A 24,157-nucleotide genomic window follows, 5' to 3' on the forward strand; every position below is an offset into this window, starting at 1 on the left:
CCTTTGGTATCTTTTGTCCCTCTTTTTTGACTCGCTTTGGATTTCGAAAACTTTGTGGTTTATTGCTAATTTTTCAAATTTATGAATTAATAAAAAAAATAACTACTTGAGTCTATCTATCAATGTGTATTTTACTCGGCACAATGTAGCCAAGTAAACCAGTAAAGGCAGAATTAATCTTTAATCGGGTATTGGGCAAAGTCTTAAATGCCTATACTATATTTCTTCCTTGTTTGATCATGTTACAAGCACAAAGTACAAAAATGTCAGTATTCACCTAAAGAACTAACAAAACAGACTTATTAAGAAGGGATATAGTTACGATACTATTGTCAGGTCATTAAAGATTGCATATGCTGTCTTTAATATTGATTCACTTATAGTGTCTTTGCATCGAAATTTAACACATTTATTTTAAAACCAGTTGTTGACATGACACGAGTTATGTTCTTTCATCTCATACATTTTATCATGTTAAATACTAAACCTGTTACGGGAGGAATTTTGCCTGATATTCATATGATGAAGACATAATCTTTCAATCAGTTTAATTGAGGTCTGGAGCTGGTATGTCAGTAACTACTAGTAGTCAGTTGTTATTTATGTATTATTTTCATTTTGTTTATTTTCTTTTGTTACCTCTTCAGACATTATTTTTGCGCCTGTACCAAGTCAGGAGCCTCTGACCTTCGTTAGTCTTTTATAAATTTTAATTTTAGCTTCTTGTGTATAATGCGGAGTTTAATATGTCGTCCATTATCCCTGAACTAGTATACATAATTGTTTAGGGGCCAGCTGAAGGACGCCTCCGGGTGCTGGAGTTTCTCGCTGCATTTCCATTGGTGACCTTCGGCTGTTGTCTGTTCTATAGTCGGGTAGTTATCTCTTTGACACGCTCCCTATTTTCATTCTCAATTTTATACAATAAGGTTTAATTCGTAATCAAAGGGCAATAACTATAGTAAAGAATCGTCAAAAGATTTCAGATATGCTCTTATTTGTAGATCTTGTCTAGCTGATCTTTTTCTTTTGCAGTTAAAGTTTTCCCGCTATCTATCATAGTTTTGAAGATAAAAAGGAAAATTGAAAGAAAAAAAACCTCGAGAAATTCGTCATTTAAGGGCAATAACTCCGATAAGATGTTGTGTAACAGTCGTTTTGTGTGTATAGAAAATACTTAGATCTCATCATTTTAAACGCCCCATCAGATTTATTCTATTCATACATTTTTTCAAGATAATAAACAAAAATTGTTCATTAAAACATTAAAACATGATAGGTGAGGTCATCAGAAACATTCTTGAAATTAAATACAATATTAATGATTATGGTTCAAGAGGTTAATTTTGGCCCAGAAGTTTTGAGAAAAAGATGTTTGTAAAAGTTAACAGACGATGACGACTGACGACGACAAACTTTGCTACCTGCCGTTGGACCAGGTGATTTAAATAAAAGCAACAGTAGTATACCGCTGTTCGAATCTCATAAATCGATAGAGAAAAAAACAAATCTGGGTTATAAGTAAAACTAAGGGAAACGCATCAAATATATAAGAGAAAAACAACGATACAACAGAAACACACCATTAAAATATAACACACACTGAAACAAACTATGGCAATGAATATAACAATAAAATGACAGCATTGCATGACAGAACAACAATACAAATAAGTGGGAGAACATACAAATGTATAGGACATTTAAAACATTAAGTATACTTCACATTAAAATGCCATATTTTGATTGACTAAAATGACACAGAAATTCACAAATATAGGTCACCGTACGACCTTCAACAATGAGCAAAGCCCATATCACATAGTCAGCTACACTGTATAAAAGGCCCTGAAAGGACAAAAACAATTCGAACGAGAAAATAACGGCCTTATCTATAAGAAAAATGAACGAAAAACAAATATGTAACAAATAAATAAACATAATAATGTTGGGTTGTGCTCTGGAAAACACATATTGTGTTGTGCTTTACGAAAACTGAGATGCGTCAAAATCCTTGTTTAGCGACCAAACCTAATCTATGCACTTAAACCTCTGCTAGGAATTACAGAATTAATTAACAAAAAAGTACTTAACACAATTTAATGCAATGGATAAATGATTAGTGTTTGCCTTACGTTTAGTGGCAATTATTTCATGCATGTTCAAGCCGATAAGCTACTTTTTAAATTCTATAACTAATAGTAGGGTGCCCAATCAACAAATGTGATCGATTTGCCTTAACGGAATAACATACGGTTGTATTTTATATCATATTGGAAAGAGGACAACAAGTCTCATCGAATTACCGTTGTCATCGTTGTCTGCCGTGGTCACATTTTTATAAATCAGGGTCAAAGGGCAAAGGAAATATTCCAGAAAATGCACAGTCACATTTAGATAGCTTTTTTCTCCTACATATATGTGTTTGGAGCAAAATAAAAACAACTAATTTATAGAAAAATATCTTTTGTTTCAACATTTAGAACTTATTTTATATTTCTATCGCCAAAAAAGACTTAAGATTGACTTTTTTGCATATAGTGTGCAAATTTGAAATTTTCAAAACGCTGTGAAATAACAATGTCCTTGACATATTTCATTTTTAAATTTTTGTATTCAATTCATTACGAGTAAGATCTAAAGATGTTTTTTAGATTTTAACTTTAATAATTTGTCGAAAACAAACTGTGTTTTTCACGTCTTTTGATAGCAAGGTGTTCGTCAATTTCTAGGTAAATATCAAATTTCTATTATTGGTTGTGAAAGATTATATATATATATGTTTCGAAACTTGTGTAATGTTAACGTCAAATTTTGTTAAATATAAAGCTATGTGTATAGCTTTGCTTAACAGAAGTAAAAATTACTGCAAACGAAGAAAAGGGGGGGGGGTTAGAGTTATGAAAACAAAACGTCTATTAGAAACAGGTTAAAAACTCCATCCTATACCATCCTACATACACAGATGACTAAATGGGCAACAATTGCTCTAATGTTTACAAGTATTCCAAAAGTACAATAAGGGAGAGTGTTATGTACAGCACCGATGTATTTTACAAACAATTGCAAACAAAAAAGGCGTTAGAAACCAAAGGGACAGCAAAAACTTATAAAATGAAGACAAGCTGACAACAGCATGGCTAAAACACAGAAAAAAAAGAACAAATGCAAATAGAAAATTATGATCGAAGCTACTATTACCTACTATGTTCTATGGTCTTCTGTAGTTTAAGCCCGCCAACCACGTCAAGGTTTGAGACCATATGGCAGGTTTTTTTGTCAGTTTTTTAACATATCTTTTCCCACTAGATATATTATTACTATATTTCCCACGATTTCAAAATTGAGTAGATGTTTTATTTATTGTTAAGAAATATTATGGACTGATTAATTTTCGTTCGATAGCTAACAATAATTCATAAGGTACAAACAGAAAAGAATATACATTTTGACATATGTCATTTGCCTGACATGGACATAAATCTGTGTAAATAATTGAGTTTTGACTTGAGATCATTCAACCTAACAACAAGATCTCGAGCTGCATCTATAGATTCATCGATGTCACAACTAGAAAGGTTTGACAAATCGATGAAATCATCTGGGTTATCCTTCAAGACTAAACAGAGTGCGCTTACTGATCCTAAACAGGGATGACGATGTAACAGCATGTGCGGCTGGTAGAATGTTACAGATGGCAAACCCGAGACTTTTATATATTTCGTGGACAGGTATATAGCGGCGCAAATCTTGTGTGCAAGTTATAGTGCCTGTTTGAAACCATAGCTCATGCGTATGCTGCATAGAGGGGCAGTAATGAACGCATACAATCAGAACATCTGTATCTTGTGACTTTATCATTTTCAGATCCCTGATTCCTTTCACACCGAACTCTTTGTCTACATGAATATCATGTAAATGTCTTTCTCATGATTTATAGTAACTGTTGATCTACCATGATGGCAATGCTGAACAATCGATTCGCCAGGAAACCTGATTAAGGCCTGCTAGTTCTCGCTGACTCAAAGAAACGTTTCCCAGTCAGGAATTTGACGACCTTCTATATATGACCTGAAACTCTTTTACAGACCAACAAAAACCTGATTTAACTTTAAAATAACTGTAGTTGTGTCGTGTCTGCTAGTGTAAGATTTATAGCAAGAATGGTGGTACAATATTTTGTAATCATCAGTACGAAGATGGTATAGGTCTGAAGCATGATGCAATTATACTAAAATATACATTGTACATGATCTTTCCGTGCTACCATAGCCTCTAAAAAAAGCTTTTTTTTGTGTTAATTTTTCGCATATTAATAAGAAATTCAGTAGAAGAACTCTTACATATAACACACTTATCCCATTAATTGTATTTCATTCCTACATCGTTTATAGCTTGATGGGCATAGATTAACAAGACTGTGGATGTGTGTCATATTCCGGGTCTGAAACGTGACCGAAGGATTTGATTTGTATATTACAATTATATCAAAACTGTTGTATTGAACATGGTTCGCCGGTTTTATTTTACTAGGGTTCACCTTATTATTACTTTTATCAAGTTAAAACATTGTTGTGCAAACTCGTTTAGTTTGAAAATTGAACGGTTGTGCACTTTAGGTTTTATATAGCTTACATTGCTATGGAAATTTATAATATTTAGAATTAGTAACGGTCAGGTTGTGGTTAGCAAACCCGGAAATATTCCGATCGGTAGTCGTAAACATAAGGGCCGTCATTCAAACGTTTTAGCATTAAGGGTTAGGTATTCGATAAACACTCATATGAATAAGACATATGGTATCGTCCAAATTAAATGGTATGGTCCAAAACCTTAGTATATAAGCTGATAAGCTGTCAGAACAAGGGTCATCAATCCATATATAGTCACGTCTCAGTCATTACAGCTGAACGGACGTGCTGGGCCAGCTCTCCTTTACCCGCTATCTTCGATGAGGGTTTACAGTTAGATGAACAACGACATACTACTTAAGATGACAGAAACCAATCCATGCCGTACAGATAGACGTAGTAGTTGGCGTACCCGCGTTAACATGCACTCCAAAACCATTGTATCATGGGGAGTGTTATGCCGATTATCGCCGAGGGCTGTATCCTAGGCTGTTGGGTGATACGACCTTCATTTCACTGCCCCACGGCCTTGGTCCTGATAACGCTTCCTGTCATCTTTAGAACTACGTCCACCATTCATCTACCAGTACTCACTCATCGAGGTTAGCGGGCTGCCAAGCTGACCAAACTGGCCCTGAAAGCAGCCATTGTGAAGAAGTAAAATCCAAAATAGTAAACAAACCAAAATCAACTCACCAAAACCAAGATGGCGGCCTCCATTCGGCGTCCTTACTTCATGTTCCTGACCCACGGCAGAAATTATTCAAACGCTCATCAATCGCCTTCGGGCACCGAGCCGACCGTGCGAGGGCTGTATAGCCAGTCAAGGTCGTTAAACACTTCCATTTGTAACAAGGGTCACCTCAAATATATGTAAAAACTGCAATCAGACTCTTTGCCTCAGATAAGGAACAATACTCACCAAGAGACGTTAGAATAAATAAAGCGGCATCTTTAAATTTTCAACTCGACTTTGATTAAGAATTCACTACTTACGTAGCACTACAGAATTAATTTACATTACATTCATTTTCATATTTAACCTGCTAAATTTATTACACTTTTTTAATATTCAAGTATCAATTCATGATAAGTCATCGACACTACATATAGACAAGTAGATTAGTGGTGCCAACCAGTGGTCACCCCTGACATGGTAGTCGTGATATACAGGGTATGAAATTATGTTAAATATTTAACAAGATTGTCGTGTATGAAGCTTGTTTAACAATGGCGTCAGCACAAGTACATCGAATGTACCTACCAAAAAAACAAGCAAGCACAATTCAAACTGGAATCTTTGAGCCTCCTAGTAAATTAATATAGAAGACTAGTATAAAGTCCCGTATTTTATTATAGAAATAATTTAATATATTTTTCTTATATACATATATATGTAATTTGGATTTTTTTTTTTTGGGGGGGGGGGTATATCATGAAACAGTTTTTTGCATTACGGGATCTAGACAGTGGCATGTTCTCTGCCTGACTGATCACTAGACAGGCGTATACATGATTCTCACGGGACCACTGGCTGGGGCAACTGATCAAAACTTAAGTCGTATATTTCAAAAGCAAATAAGTAACATCTGATAAAAAAAACAACAAATAAGCGACACACTAGGTTCTGGTAAAACTCACAACAAAAGTTAAAAAAAATACAAACAGTAAGTAGATTCTTTTTTTTTTAAATAAAAAAAAAACATTATAGGAACATATGGGGCGCAATTTCCACTAGGAAAGCCGTCCTTAAAAACCCACAGAAGAAGAAGAACAAGGGTCGCTTGTTGGATTATTCAGACGTCTAGAAGAAGCAAGAAGGTAATAATTTTCACTTTATAAAGATTAAATAGGTTCTGAATACAATCTTATCTGCGTACCTGAATAAGGTTGCAGAGGGATATATATAAGTGGAACATACGCACCGGGTGATAGGTGCATAGGCGACTGTGCGGTTACAGTGCACGAGTAAAGCTTAAACCAGAGAGTGTACTGGTTAACAAGTGCACAGGCAGAGTACACCGATGCTTGATTAACTATGGACGATTTACAACAACATATCAGTACGTTAGAGGAAGATGTAAAGCAAAAGATAGAGAACTTGAGACAAACTAAAAATTCTAGGCTTTTGATACCACAACATTCTACCCCAAAAGAGCAAACCAGAAACCTGACAGAATCTGGTATTGTTCAGACGAGGCGCACGGATTTCGGCGATGTCACAGAGCGCACAGTCCAAACACAGCTCTTCAACGAGCTGATGATGCACCAACATTGTTTGGACCTTACGTAAGTGAGGACGAACAAGGAGCTCGTTCTAAGTAAGGGCAATAAAAAAAAAAAAAACTAGCGCCACACCCGGTACCGGTAGCGGAAGTTCAGTGAAGATTTCTCCTATCTTTAGATCTAACCAAAGGGAAGCAAAACAGGCTGTCAATAACCAGGAAAAAGTACGCACGTCTGGAAGGAATACCAGGAGATAAATCTAATCGGCCAACTATGATGGGTCTGGTGAATGGGTTGATTTTAAATCGCATTAATTTTGAAGCATGTGCCATCATCAATAATTGGGACGAATATGAACAGGGGCTTTACTTTGCAGCTGCCCTTCGCGGGTACGCACAGAGTGTCTTCAGCCATTTACCAACTGATAAGAAAATGAATTATGAGACCTTAGTGAAATCATTAGAAGAGCGTTTTACTCCGCCAAATCAGAACTATACAGAGTTCAATTAAAGGAGAGACGCCAGCGCGCAAGTGAAACCTTGCCAGAACTCGGACAAACTATACGGCGATTAGTGAACAGAGCATACCCACTAGCACCCACTGAAATAAAAGAAACATTATCAAAGAATTATTTCTTAGATGCATTGAACGATAGTAAGATAAGGATAAAAATTAAACAATCCAGACCGCAAAACTTAAACCAAGCAATATGTTTAGCTGTCGAACTTGAGGCGTTCTTTAAAGCAGAGAAAAGATAAGATTTTGTAAAACCTCAGAAGCGAGCTACGCATACAGATAATAGTGCACACGAATTATCTAAGGACGATAAGTTCGCAGAAATGATGGATTCTTTCAAAAAGCAATTAGAATCACTTAGAGGACAAAGAAACACTGACGATCCGGAATGGAAACGTAATCAGCAATGTTACAATTGCGGTAAATATGGACATTTTAAGCGAGAATGAAGGCTATGAAAGCAAAGCGATAATAGGAACGGTCAATACAGGAACCATGAAAATGGCTCTGCAAGGCCAGTGCATTCTAAAACAAGAAGACAGCGGAGAAAGCAAATCAAGCTGAATGTTCAAAATAACTCTACGAAAGAATCAGGGGCATATATAGACGTAGGTATGGGAAATATAAAGGCCAGTTTTCTCATAGACACAGGCGCTACTGTCACTCTTATATCAAATAAATTTTCCAATAGTTTGAGAAAGGAAGAGATGCCAAACCTCAATCAAGTGGTTAAAACTATTATGTGAGCAAACGGCACTGCACTAAACGTTGCAGGAAAAGGTGAATTTCACATCTGGATTGATCATAACGTATATTCAGCAGAGGCAGTAGTAGCGGATCTTGCTTTAGACGGTATAATTGGTTTAGATTTTCTCAAGAAAAATAGATGTCTGATTAATTTACACGAAGAACATCTTACCAAAACTTATTAGAGAAGATCAGACTGGATAAGTTAAAAATATATTCATTGGTTTTAATCTTAGACAGATACAAGATATTATTGATTTTACTGATTTATACACAATTGAGGGGGCTATAGTCTTTGTTGATTTTTCTTAAGCGTTTGACTCTCTAGAATAGAATTTTATGTTTACAGTTTTAAAACATTTTGGATTTAATGAATCTTTTATAAGATGGGTTAAGACTTTATATACCGATATTCAAACATGTGTAATGAATAATGGTTGGATATCTGAGGTCTTTAAAAACACAAGGGGTATACGTCAAGGATGTCCTTTATCTGCTATATTATTTGTTTTATCTGTGGAAATTATGGCTTCAAGATTAAGAGGCAATACTGATTTTATAGGTATCAGAGTAAAATTAGACTGCAAAAACCATACTATAAAAATTTCGCAACTGGCAGATGATACTACTTTATGTTGTTGTTCTAAATATGATGTTCAAGTAGCTATGAATAAAATTAAAATTTTGAGTTTCTATTCAGGACTGAAATTAAACAGAAAACAAAACAGAGGGGTTATGGGTAGGAAAGCTTAAATCTTGTAAAGACAAAATTGTGTGAATCAACTGAAGCAATGGACCAGTTAAAACTATTGGCATTTACTTTGGGCATTGTAGAGAGGAATGTGAAAAACTAAATTGGGAAAATAGGATTGAAAAGATGAATAAATTATTTTGTTCTTGGCAAAAAAGAAATCCTACTATTTTTTGAAAAATTTTGATAATTAAAACATTAATTGTGCCCATTTTTACTTTTGGGGGATCTGCTTGCAGAGTTCCAGAGAAATTTTTAAAGAAATAGAGAAAAGTTGTTCTAAATTTGTTTGTGATAATAAACCAGATAAAGTAAAAATAATTCAATTATTGGTCCATATGAAGGGGGATTGGATATGATAGATATCAGCAGTTATTTCACTGTTATAAAAGTTACGTGGGTAAAAAGACTAGTAAATGATTGTGAAGGAGAGACAATTATACCTCAATACTATTTTTATAATTTTGGGCCAAACTGGTTAGTATTTCAAACAAACAGTTGGGATAAGACAGACGAAAGCATTGAAAATATCCCAGATTTTTATAAAGATATTATTAAATGTTGGAAATTAACTGGCGGAGGTTTAACAAAAAAAAAAACAGAAACATTTACAGATATAAGAAAACAGATATTATGGAACAATAAATTTAAAAGCTATATTTTTTTTTAAAATGGATTAAAAGCGATTTTATTTAAATAAATGATATCACAGATGCAAAAGGCTGTATTTCTCAAGACATTATTTTAAATAAACTAAAAAATAAATCAAACTTGATAGCTGAAATTAATTTAGTAAAGAAATCTTAACTAAAAGACTGGGCAGCAATTTTAAAATCGGAAAATTCTATAAAAAGTATTGTTAATATAAAAAGAAACCAATCTATATTGGATGGTTTACCTGTAAAATTAGAAGCATTAACAAATAAACTTTTATATAAGTCTCTGATAAATAAAAAATTGAACCAGCTATTGGACCCAAAAAATGGCTGCCTATATTTGATATAGATGATGTGTTATATCAAAACTATCTATATAAATTTTTATTCAGATATTTAAAAGAAAATAAACTTAGAATTTTTAGATGGAAATTACTACAACATATTCTACCTACAAAGAAACTTTTATGCAGGTGGAAAATTGTAAACAATAGTTCTTGTATTTTTTGTACACAAGAAGAAGACTGTGGTCACTTCTTTATACTGTGTCCGTATTTAAAACCTTTTTTGGAATAAAGTAAATGAAGTTTTAAAGAACAGTAAAATAACTGCATCCTAGACACTGACGGGAGTAATAACTCTATCGAAACTATGCTATCACAGGAAATTGATGGTAAAGAGAGAGTCATTGCTTTTGGAAGCCAAACATTATCAAAAACAGAACAGAAATATTGTGTCACTGGAAAGGAACTCTTATCAGTAGTGCACTTTGCCAAAAGTGTTCGTCATTTTCTGTATGGCCGAGCATTCATCGTTCGAACGGACCACAGCTCATTGCAATGGTTGTTACACTTTAAAACGCAGACAAGTAGCAAGATGGCATGAGGTGTTCAGTACGTATGACATGAAAATAAAACACAAACCAGGAAATCAGCACCAGAACGCAGATGCGTTAAGTAGGATACCTTGTAGACAGTGCGGATATAGCTCTGATTGGAAGGCAAAACAACTTGTACAGACAGTGTCATCAAAGTCCGATGAATGTGAAAGAGACACAGACGGCGACACAGAAATATCCCTCAAACAACTTCAAGACAATGACAAAAATTTGCAAATTGTAAGACAATGGGTACAAGATGAGCACAAGCCTAACTTGAAAAATCTAGGAGAGTACAATTATGTTATTATAAGCTTATGGTCGCAGTTTGATGACCTGAAGATTCAGGATGGAGTACTTTGCAAAGTGCACAGAGACAAAAACAAAAGTAGAGTGATAGTGCCCCTCACAGAAAGACGTCGAATACTTAAGCAGTGCCATGATAACAAGACGTCAGGCAACCTTGGCATCAAGAAACCCTATCTAGACTCAAAAGTAGGTTCTACTGGCCTGGTTTGCGACAGGACATAGCAGCATATATAGCCGGTTGTGAAGTCTGTGCCAAGAGAAAAAGTCCGAACAAACGACAAAGAGCTCCTATGCAGTTGCAAAAATCGAGTTACCCAATGGAAAGGATTGCAATGGATATATTTGGAGAAATACCCGAAACCGAAAGAGGATAAAAGTATATCCTAGTCATTAGCGATCACTACAGCAAATGGACTGAAAGCTTTCCAATGCCTAACATTCTTGCGTCAACTGAAGCTAATATATTAGTAGCAGAGGTTATTACGCGTTTCGGCGTACCTACTGTAGTTCACTCTGACCAAGGTGTGCAGTTTTGAGAGCGAATTATTTCAAGAAATGTGTCAGTTATTACAGATAGGCAAGACTAAAACAACGCCCTTTCATCCGCAGTGTGACGGAATGGTAGAGAGATTTAATGGCACATTGGCAAAAATGTTGACTGCTTATGTTGACGAACACCATTCGAATTGGGATTGCTTACTGCTCTACGATTTGATGGCATATAGATCAGCTCAACATGAGACCACAGGATGTACGTCTAATCGCACGATGTTAGGTCGCAAAGTTGTTACACCTGTGGACCTGATGTATGAGGTACCTGATTATTTTATGAAAGTTCCACAAAACAAATGGGCATGGGAACTTTAAGAACGCATGGAGGAAGCTCACCACCTTGTTAGAAAACACGTAGGACAGGAAATGGTGCGTCAGAAAAAGTATAATGACAAACAGTTAAATTTGAGCAAATTTAGAAAAGACGACCAAGTATATGTATTCTTTTCAATTCGAAAAGCTGGTCATTCTGCCAAATTCACATCTTACTGGCGTGGTCCTTTTCGAGTACTTAAAGAATACTCGGTTGTTAACTATCTCATTAACTGTGGTAGTCGTGGTCGACCACATGTTATACATGTAGATAGAATGAGGTTGTGCAAGAGCCAACTTCTGAGAGGAGAAACAGAGATAAATGAAAACGAAAATCAAGATGATACTTTTGTGCCGGAAAGTGTGTTGCCCGAAATTTCCAATGAGGAGCTTGATAGTGCTGACAACATTGTCGATCAAAATGATACAAGTGATACTAGTCCGACTACACAGGGCGACCACACAGGGTTACCAAGCAGCCGGCATGGCTGCATGATTTCGTTAGATAATATGGATCTCATTGCTGTATATATATTCTTATCATGTATATAAATATATTTAAAAAAATAGTAATGAACAGTGAAGGAATCACTATTTAAATGTTATTTTGTAGTATATTTTAATATGTACATGTATGTCCGTTAAATCCGAGGTCCCGTGTTCAAGGAGTACATCGCTTTGTGCACGTTAAAGATCCCTCTCAACAAGCTCTTTGAGTGGTCCATAAGTGGCCGGTTGTTAGGTAAAATGATTTCATACCGGTTTTGGCTTTGATGTTTTCAGTGGTTTTCAAATGAAACGTTTCCTCCAATGTTAAGACAATAGTATACAGTTGAGTGGGACTCTTGTCATGTCGGTTAGATCATACATCTACGAGTTGTTCTACTGCAGAAGTAATAGTTGTTTCATATTTATATTTGTGGTCTTTGAATGGAATGGCTAGAAGCAATACCCGGATAGAGTTTGGGACTGAAAAATGTCCACTTGATGTAGATGTGCTCAATTGTGTTCGATAAAAAGGCCGGGACGCATTTCCTGGAGGCGTGGGTAATGTGATGAACATGGTTCACCGGTTTCATTTTACTATGGTTCACCCTATTATTACTTTTATCAAGTTAAAACATTGTTGTGCAAACTCGTTTCGTTTGAAAATTGAACGGTTGTGCACTTTAGGTTTTGTATTGTTTACATTGCTATGGAAATTTATAATAATTAGAATAAGTAACGGTCAGGTTGTGGTTAGAAAACCCGGAAATATTCCGATCGGTAGTCGTAAACATAAGGGCCGTCATTCAAACGTTTTAGCATAAGTGGAACATACGTACCGGGTAATAGATGCATAGGCGACTGTGCGGTTACAGTGCACGAGTAAAGCTTTAACCAGAGAGTGTACTGGTTAAGCAGTGCACAGGCAGAGCAGGCTAGATAGTGCACAGGCAGATAGTGCACAGGAATAGCAGCGATAAAGGTAGAACCCAGCAAAGTTCAGGACAGTGCACAGGTTAGCACCGATTGCTGCTGGATTCATCAGGTTTGTTCAGAGACAGTAACAAGTCCCACATATTGTTAGTGTGTGTCAGAGGCCAAAGTTAAAAAAATTACAGATACATATATAGGAAACGGTGCAGCTTCCAATATCCAGGGGTAAACTCTGGTACGATACCCATAAGTCACTACACCGAGAACGTGACACTGTCATGCAATTCAAAAACACAATTAAAGTTCTAAAAACCAACAAAAAATATTTCATAAAACAAAACAACGATCTTCAAACTAACTGGACTATTCAAAACATACAAATCGACCATACAACAGACAGAGAAATTAAGTTAGTGACAATTGTCCTAGTTAATGACCTGATAGTGTTAGCTGTACTACAAAACGATTGACGGCACGATAAAAGGCAGAATTATCACTAAATTTGTGTTTTAAATTGCTATTTTCTTCTCACTGATAAACATTACACAAAAGATATTTTGCACACATATGAACCATGTTTTATTGATGTAATCAGAGTAAAAATCCCGTGAAAGTTACACGCCACAAATAACACAGAAAACAATAATTTTATTTTTTAAGATGGCTTGTATGATGCGATATTTTTGGATACCCTAAGAAACCACAAACTTTTGAAAAACGTGACCACGGGAGCTTACGATGACATTCATGGTTGGAAAATATAATGATTTTCCAATAGTTTGCTTATAAATATAGCCGCGTGTTATCCGTTAACTTAAACTCGTTAACTATATGTAGACGTCTTTTTTCGATACTTGGCACCCTACTATATAAAAGGATTCTTACGTATGACAGTTACATCGAAGTCCACTGAATTGTTTCCTTTGGCATTTGTAACAAAACATCTGTATATAGCAGAGCAATGTCGGGTTATGTTCACAATAGTTAATCTGCTCCCATTTATGCCTGAAAGATGAATAGGAATAGAAGATTATTGCCACTCAAAACAGTATAAATGTATGTAATATGCAGTGAAAATTGCTGCCGCACAAAACAAATCATGTATTAATTATATAATTGTATATATACAAATACTACTGCCACACAAAACAATATAACATTTATTCAAATATACAAAATATCAGGATCATGATAACAAGGTATTTACTTATCTTTACATGTTATTGCTTTTATCACACGTGTATGGTGTATTCAGAGTATAAGTATTTTCTCCTCACACTTTATGTATGGACACTACATGTGTTGTTTACCCTTATATGCATTGGGCCATTCCAGTTAATTTCTGACAGGTGGGGATGGATGGGGTGATTTTTTTTCATACCTATCAGAAAAAAACATCATGAAAAACTACCTATCAGATCTATAAATTAAGACCTATCAGATGTAGAGTTTCTGCATGTTCATATTGGGTGGATGGCTTTCATGGGAAAAATTGACCTATCAGAATTTTTTACTGCAAGGATTGTACCCATCAGAATTTTAAATACAATACCAGATAATGCATGATACGAAATTGTCTTCATTCCAAAGCACCCCTAAGATCTGAAATAGGTATTTTTTTGTAACCCCTAAGATGTAATTATTTTTAATTATTTACTGCTTCAAGACCCTCAGAAATTTTTGCGTATAAGTGTACGTGTCAGATGAAAAAAAAACAAAATTTCACCCCTAAGATGTATAAATTTTACACCCCTCAGAAAGGACCATCCATCCCCCTTTAGCAGATATTAACTGGAATGGCCCATTATACAGAGAACATGTATAGTAATAAGATCTGAGATTTCACAATTTTTAGTTTTCTGTTTTAGAATTTGTTTATAATTGTTTCCCTTGTCCTTTCTTAATTTCATTTATTTTTATCAGAAATATTTTATATTTATAAAGCTTATTGGGCCTAGCTTATCGACATTTCCATATCAAAGTATCGTGGTCCTAATTTCCATTACCAATTTTTTCTTTGTGCTATCTAGCCTTTTCAGTAGACTTATGTGTTCAATTTACTAGGTGATTACATATTCCTGTACTGTTATGAATTAGCTGATATATTTTGGTTATTAATATTTGGGGAATATATGTTTTTTATTGTTAGACTCTCACCGACAGGAAGATCTAATCTATCATTATGAAGGAACCAGTCTATCTTGTATTCAATGACTGATTCCACCTCGCACCACAGTTCAACAGAACTTCCCTCTGTAATCATCAGCGTTGTATTGGAATGGTTAACAATACTTGGCTTCTCTGTGAGAATAAGAAGAGCAAACTATCAGAGATTTTTTCGTATAATATGTTAAGCAAGTGATATGTTTGTACAAAGTAAATCATAACTTTATGTGAATCATCTGTCATAACAAGGGGGTGATTTAGGGTCGAAAAATAGTGTCTTGATAATGACAGGCGTCTGTCTGAGTGTTTTGATAATAACAGTCGTCTCTCTCTGAGTGTCTTGATAATAACAGTCGTCTCTCTGAGTGTCTTGATAATAACAAATGGTTAATTCTTTTGTCATGTTGAATTGTTCTGATAATAAGAGTGGATATCATTATCCCGTCGATAAGAGTGTCTTGATAATTATAGATTATCGTTTATCATCTCAACGAGATTGATTTTCTCGCTTGAGCCGGGACGGCGAAAGCGAGTAAGGCAATCGAGTTGAGATGATCAATGATAATCTGTTTATTGCTATTTTACCTATAACAACGTTGTCAATTTCATGTCAATTTCGTTAGCAACGCCACGTGCCTGCTTAGTTTCTAGCGATAATTTTCCATCTCAAGCGAGTAGCATGATATGAAAAATTATCACAAAACAAAGATCAAAGGGAAAATGTCCAAAATAGCGATAATAACAGTTATATAACAGATTGTACCGTTATTGCGCTCTGTCTAAGGGTCCTGGTAATAACAGTCGGAAAACATTTGTTCTGTCAGGGCTCCTGAATTGTATTTAGTCAAAATGTACCTAGGTATATTCGATATTTAAGATTAAAACATAAGATGAAATTTTTAAATAGAATATGACCTTTTGAATTTGATTTTGGATTTAAAAAAGTATCACTGTAACAGTCTTCTGTCAGCGTGTTAAGTTGATCTTTCTTAAGTATACAAATAAATCTCAATCATGCAGATACTAGAAATATGAATCTGACAGACACAGAAATATCAGTCATGCAGATACTAGAAATATCAATCTGTCAGATACAGAAATATTATTTTTACACGTACTGAAAACAGATACTCATACTGTAAATTTACACTATTCCAACAGAAATCGAAAATATAAATCTTACATATTACACGACAAATACAAAATTATCAATCATATAGATACAGAAACGCTGGTACATGTATGTAAATACTAATTATAAATCTGTATATCTAACATGCTAGTATAAATTTGAATAGGCAAAAAGCATGGATGCAAAACTCAATCGCCATAATGAAACAGATGATCGTATTTAATATTTACCTATAATCTTTAACTCTACAGTCTTTATTTTTCTTTTAGTTTTGTTATTAACACACGAATATTTTCCAAGAATTCCCATTGAAATTTGTTTAATTATCAGTACTAATTCCCCGTAACCATTTTTGTTAACCAAGTAATTGTTGTTTATTACTCGTGTACCAAATGAAATATAATTCCTATCACCATAATACCAAACAATGTCATCGTCAACCTGTAATACAAATGTTTATTATAATTCATCACATATATACTGAGTGCCAATGAAAACGCAACACTAACTTTTTTAGAAATAGCATTTTTATAAAAAATAATATTTGTGTACAGTAATTGTTAAAGACAGTTAAAGGGTTTATCTAAAGATAAAAGTCAAACAAAAATGTTCAAATACCACGATTCGAATGCCATACCGTAATGCAACACAACGCTACAATTCACTAACTCACAGTCTCAATAACGAAGTGTTTACCGCGTGCTGCAACGCAATCTCTACAACGACTTGGGGTGAGAAATACACTTGTCTGCGGGTTAAGGCAATCTCTGACTTAGGGTGAGAAATACACTTTTATGCCGGTGAAGACAACCTCTGACTTGGGGTGGTGAGATAAACATTTGTCTGTCGGTGACGAAAACCTCTGACTTGTGGTGAAAAATACACTTGTCTGTGGATAAAGGCAACCTCTGACTTGTCTTTCGATGAATACAACCTCTAACTTTGGTGAAAAATACACTTGTCTGCCGGTAAAGAAACCTCTGACTTGGGGTGAGAAATACACTTGTCTGCGGGTAAAGGCAATCTCTGACTTAGGGTGAGAAATACACTTTCATGCCGGTGTCTGCCGCTGAAGACAATCTCTGACTTGCATTTGGATGAAAAATACACTTGTCTGCGGGTGAAGACAACCTCTGACTTGGGGTGTGAAATACACTTGTCTGTCAGTTAAAACAACCTCTGACTTGGTTTGAGACATACACATGTCTGCCGGCGACGACAACCTCTGACTTGGAGTGAGACATACAGATGTATGCGGATTAAGACAACCTCTGACTAGGAGAGGAAATACACTTGTCTGTCGATGAATACAACCTCTGACTTGGGGTGAGAAATACACTTGTATGCCGGTGAAGACAACCTCTGACTTGGGGAGAGATATACATCTGTTTGTCAGTGAAGACAACCTTTGACTTGGGGTGAGAAATACATTTGTCTGTCGATGAAGACAACCTCTGACCTCGACTGACAAATGCACTTGTCTACCGATGAAGAAAACCTCTTGTTAGATTAAGAAATATACTTTTCTGCCGCTGAAGACAACATCTGACTTGGCGTGAGACATACACTTGTCTGCGGGTGAAGACAACCTCTGACTTGGGGTGAAAAATACACTTGTCTGCCGGTGAAGACAACCTCTGAATTGCATTTGGATGAGAAATACACTTGTCTGCGGGTGAAGACGACTTCTGACTTGGGGTGAGAAATATACTTGTCTGTCGGTTAAGACAACCTCTGACTTTGGGTGAGATATACACTTGTCTGCCGGTTAATAAAACCTTTGACTTAGGGTGCGACACACTTTTTGGCGGGTAAAGACAACATCTGACTTAGGGTGAGAAATAAACTTGTCTGCCTCTGAGGACAACCTCTGACTCAGGGTTAGAAATACACTTTTCCGCCGGTGAAGACAACCTCTGACTTGTGGGGAGAAATACATTTGTCTGCCGCTGAAGACAACCTCTAATTTGCATTTGGATGAGAAATACACTTGTCTTCGGGTGAAGTAAACCTCTGACTTGGGATGATAAATACACTTGTATGTCGGTTAAGACAACCTCTGACTTGGGGTGAGACATACATCTGTCTGTCAGTTTAGACAACCTCTGACTTTGAGGAGAAATACACTTGTTTGTCGGAGAAGAAAACCTCTGAATGGAGTGAGAAATACACTTGTCTGCCGCTGAAGATAACCTCTGATTTGGATGAAAAATACACTTGTCTGCGGGTGAACAACCTCTGACTTGGGGTGAGAAATACACTTGTCTGTCAGTTAAAACAACCTCTGACTTGGTTTGAGACATACACATGTCTGCCGGCGACGACAACCTCTGACTTGGAGTGAGACATACAGATGTATGCGGATTAAGACAACCTCTGACTAGGAGAGGAAATACACTTGTCTGTCGATGAATACAACCTCTGACTTGGGGTGAGAAATACACTTGTATGCCGGTGAAGACAACCTCTGACTTGGGGAGAGATATACATTTGTTTGTCAGTGAAGACAACCTTTGACTTGGGGTGAGAAATACATTTGTCTGTCGATGAAGACAACCTCTGACCTCGACTGACAAATGCACTTGTCTACCGATGAAGAAAACCTCTTGTTAGATTAAGAAATATACTTTTCTGCCGCTGAAGACAACATCTGACTTGGCGTGAGACATACACTTGTCTGCGGGTGAAGACAACCTCTGACTTGGGGTGAAAAATACACTTGTCTGCCGGTGAAGACAACCTCTGAATTGCATTTGGATGAGAAATACACTTGTCTGCGGGTGAAGACGACTTCTGACTTGGGGTGAGAAATATACTTGTCTGTCGGTTAAGACAACCTCTGACTTGGGGTGAGATATACACTTGTCTGCCGGTTAATAAAACCTTTGACTTAGGGTGCGACACACTTTTTGGCGGGTAAAGACAACATCTGACTTAGGGTGAGAAATAAACTTGTCTGCCTCTGAGGACAACCTCTGACTCAGGGTTAGAAATACACTTTTCCGCCGGTGAAGACAACCTCTGACTTGTGGGGAGAAATACATTTGTCTGCCGCTGAAGACAACCTCTAATTTGCATTTGGATGAGAAATACACTTGTCTTCGGGTGAAGTAAACCTCTGACTTGGGATGATAAATACACTTGTATGTCGGTTAAGACAACCTCTGACTTGGGGTGAGACATACATCTGTCTGTCAGTTTAGACAACCTCTGACTTTGAGGAGAAATACACTTGTTTGTCGGAGAAGAAAACCTCTGAATGGAGTGAGAAATACACTTGTCTGCCGCTGAAGATAACCTCTGATTTGGATGAAAAATACACTTGTCTGCGGGTGAACAACCTCTGACTTGGGGTGAGAAATACACTTGTCTGTCAGTTAAAACAACCTCTGACTTGGTTTGAGACATACACATGTCTGCCGGCGACGACAACCTCTGACTTGGAGTGAGACATACAGATGTATGCGGATTAAGACAACCTCTGACTAGGAGAGGAAATACACTTGTCTGTCGATGAATACAACCTCTGACTTGGGGTGAGAAATACACTTGTATGCCGGTGAAGACAACCTCTGACTTGGGGAGAGATATACATTTGTTTGTCAGTGAAGACAACCTTTGACTTGGGGTGAGAAATACATTTGTCTGTCGATGAAGACAACCTCTGACCTCGACTGACAAATGCACTTGTCTACCGATGAAGAAAACCTCTTGTTAGATTAAGAAATATACTTTTCTGCCGCTGAAGACAACATCTGACTTGGCGTGAGACATACACTTGTCTGCGGGTGAAGACAACCTCTGACTTGGGGTGAAAAATACACTTGTCTGCCGGTGAAGACAACCTCTGAATTGCATTTGGATGAGAAATACACTTGTCTGCGGGTGAAGACGACTTCTGACTTGGGGTGAGAAATATACTTGTCTGTCGGTTAAGACAACCTCTGACTTGGGGTGAGATATACACTTGTCTGCCGGTTAATAAAACCTTTGACTTAGGGTGCGACACACTTTTTGGCGGGTAAAGACAACATCTGACTTAGGGTGAGAAATAAACTTGTCTGCCTCTGAGGACAACCTCTGACTCAGGGTTAGAAATACACTTTTCCGCCGGTGAAGACAACCTCTGACTTGTGGGGAGAAATACATTTGTCTGCCGCTGAAGACAACCTCTAATTTGCATTTGGATGAGAAATACACTTGTCGTCGGGTGAAGTAAACCTCTGACTTGGGATGATAAATACACTTGTATGTCGGTTAAGACAACCTCTGACTTGGGGTGAGACATACATCTGTCTGTCAGTTTAGACAACCTCTGACTTTGAGGAGAAATACACTTGTTTGTCGGAGAAGAAAACCTCTGAATGGAGTGAGAAATACACTTGTCTGCCGCTGAAGATAACCTCTGATTTGGTTGAGAAATACACTTGTCTGCCGGTGAAGACAACCTCTGACTTAGGTTGAGAAATATACTTTTCTGTCGCTGAAGACAACCTCTGACTTGGGGTGAGATATACACTTGTCTGCCGCTGAAGACAACCTCTGACTTGCATTTGGATGATAAATGCACTTGTCTGTGGGTGAAGACAACCTCTGACTTAAGGTGAGAAATATACTTACCTGTCGGTTAAGACAACCTCTGACTTGGGGTGATACATACACTTGTCTGTCAGTTAAGACAACCTCTGACTTGGGGTGAGACATACACTTCTCTGCGGGTGAAGACAAGCTCTGACTAAGGGTGAAAAGAACAGGTGTCTGCAGGTGAAGACAATCTCTGACTTCAGGGAGAAATATACTTGTCTGTCGATGATAAACACCTCTGACTTTGGGGAGAAATACACTTGTCTGCGGGTGAAGACAACCTCTGACTTGGGGTGAGAAATACACTTGTTTGCCGGTGAAGACAACCTCTGACTAAGGGTGAGACATACACTTTTCTGCGGGTGAAAACAACCTCTGAGCAAGGGTTAGAAAAACAGTTGTCTGTAGGTGAAGACAACCTCTGAATTGGGGTGAGAAATACACTTGTCTGTCGGTTAAGACAACCTCTGACTTGGGGTGAGAAATAAACTTGTCTGTCGGTTAAGGCAACCTCTGACTTTGGGTGAGAAATACACTTGTCTACCGGTGAAGACAACCTCTGAATTGGGGTGAGAAATACACTTGTCTGTCGGTTAAGACAACCTCTGACTTGGGGTGAGAGATACACTTGTCTGTCGGTTAAGGCAACCTCTGACTTTGGGTGAGAAATACACTTGTCTGTCGGTTAAGACAACCTCTGACTTGGGGTGAGAAATACACTTGTCTGTCGGTTAAGGCAACCTTTGACTTTGGGTGAGAAATACACTTGTCTGTCGGTTAAGACAACCTCTGACTTGGGGTGAGACATACACTTTTCTGTCGGTTAAGGGAACCTCTGAATTGGGGTGAGAAATACACTTGTCTGTCGGTTAAGGCAACCTCTGACTTTGGGTGAGAAATACACTTGTATGTCGGTTAAGACAACCTCTGACTTTGGATGAGACATACACTTTTCTGCCGGTGAAGATAAACTCTGACTTGAGGTGACTGTTGAACCGGTGAATGTTCTTAAAGGCGGTTGTTGACCGGTGAAGGTTCTTAAAGGTGATTTTTAAACTGGTGAAAGTTCTTGAAGGCGGCTGTTGAACTGGTGCAAGTTCTTAAAGGCGACTGTTGAACTTGTGAAAGTTTTTGAAGGCGACTATTTAACAAGAGAAAGTTCTAAACAGGCACAGATCACGATCATTAAACATTTTAATCAATGAAGATCTTGATTAGAAGACATGATTAAGAATCCAAAATTTGATTATAATGATATACCAATAGTTAATTCGTTGCGTAAGGCTCATAGCAAAAGACTATAAAGACATTCAAGAAAGCGCATTCAAAGCAACTTACCAATACTAGTAGACCCCCTCAGATAACTAACCTCCAATATCCAAATTCAAACAAACACAGAAAAGAAAAAACACAGTTTGGAAAATCTGTAAAGGAAATACTTGGAAATTGAACCTTTTAGTACACAGCAAGAACAGCGAACCCGAAAGTCTTCTGAAAACCTTAATCAAAACGTTTTATTCATTGAGAGCATCGTTTTTGTACGAGCTCTTAAGGTTAGTCTTATACATATGTGAGGTTATATCCCATCTGTGATATAATTCAAGAACATATGCAATACTTATAATGCAGTCACCTTTTAACAAATGTTTACAAATGTAGCAAAATCAATACACAGTAAGGCAAACTTTGAAAAGTTTAAAAAAAAAATCTTACTTGATCTCACAATAACTTGTCATGATGTTAACTTATTATATAACAAATATCAAGTAAAGAAAAGTGTTGAAAACTGATTATTTAAGTGAATTTGCTAAGTTCAATGACCATAACTCTGTACAAATTTATCAGACCAAAATTCAAACTTTAACTATAACTTTTCATGATCAAACTATATACAAATTATCAAATCAATTTCTTCAATAATGAAGAAAAAAGGGCGGAAAACTGATTTCCCAGACTAACGGATGGACAGACAGACGGACGGAAAGACGGAAAACCTAAGGTCGCATTCCACTTAGTCGGAAGTGGACTAATAAAGATTAATTTTAGCAATACAGTTTGAATTTGTGTCCGTTGAGTGACTTAACAAAATATTTTTGCTAATTGATCTTTTGAGAGGAATACTTATTCTACGGTGTACATTGTAATAAATGTTGCATTAGTGTTCTATTCAAGCCTCTGTTTTTCAATAATATTAACGGTACTAATTTTACTGCACCAGATGATTATTCCGACAGTTAAGGTCTTTCAGTAATAAGTGACGCAAAATATTTGAAAATCTTATTCCTTATTCAAACTTTGAAAAGCTGATTAAACCAAGCGGGCCAAAAGTAAAGTTAAACTTGTGTTGGGGACCGTAATCCGAACTGCATGTACATTATGATTTACTTTTACAACTTGTTACTTGGATGGAAAGTATTTTCATTGGCACTCAAATCACATCTTCTTATATCTATTTATAGTACCACAACGATACAATGAAGCAAATCAGTGTATGTATAATACATGGCCACATAATTAACACCTACCTGATCCTTCTGCCTTGAACATGTAATTTGCACATTCGTATCAAACAAGTTAACCAACATAGGCAAAGCAGCTTGTCCTATAATGCAAAAAATCATAGTTTTAAACAGTTCATGAGAAAATTCTCATTAATGTAGGATTAAAATGTAGAGAATTAGGAAGAGAAAATTCTCATTAATGTAGGATTAAAATGTAGAGAATTAGGAAGAGAAAATTTAGAGAGAAATAGGAAATATTTCAATAAAACAGTAATCCGAAAATACTAGTAACCGAACGTCATAGAACGAACAGCAATCCGACGAAACTATTAACCGAACGACATTGAATGGACAGCAATCCGACGACACTAGTGACCGAACGACATCTAGTGGACAGCAATCCGACAACACTAGTAACTGAACGACATAGAACGTACAACAATCCGAAGACACTAGTAACCAAACGACATTGAACGGACAGCAATCCGACGACACAAGTAACCGAACGACATCTAGTGGACAGCAATCCGACGACACTAGTAACCGAACGACATTGAACGGACAGCAATCCGAAAACACTAGTAAACGAACTACATATAACGGACAGCAATCCGACGACACTAGTAAACGAACTACATATAACGGACAGCAATCCGACGACACTAGTAACCGAACGACATTGAACGGACAGTAATCCGACGACACTGGTAACCGAACGACATCTAGTGGACAGCAATCCGACGACACTAGTAACCGAACGACATTGAACGGATAGCAA

General features: G+C 36.7%; 1 protein-coding gene across 1 annotated transcript in view; it reads right to left on the reverse strand.

Annotated features, from left to right (window-relative positions):
• Positions 1-24,157, reverse strand: part of LOC143071079 (lachesin-like) — a 31,868-nt gene that overhangs the window by 1,755 nt on the left and 5,956 nt on the right. Inside the window, exons 3-6 of the mRNA XM_076245157.1 lie at positions 23,404-23,480; positions 16,525-16,735; positions 15,154-15,297; positions 13,882-14,001 (exon numbers count right to left, since the gene is read on the reverse strand). Of these exons, the coding sequence (XP_076101272.1) occupies positions 13,882-14,001; positions 15,154-15,297; positions 16,525-16,735; positions 23,404-23,480 (552 nt within the window). The remainder of the gene's footprint in view (positions 1-13,881; positions 14,002-15,153; positions 15,298-16,524; positions 16,736-23,403; positions 23,481-24,157) is intronic.

The sequence above is a fragment of the Mytilus galloprovincialis genome, chromosome 4 (genome assembly GCF_965363235.1).
Source record: "Mytilus galloprovincialis chromosome 4, xbMytGall1.hap1.1, whole genome shotgun sequence".
Taxonomy (NCBI): domain Eukaryota; kingdom Metazoa; phylum Mollusca; class Bivalvia; order Mytilida; family Mytilidae; genus Mytilus; species Mytilus galloprovincialis.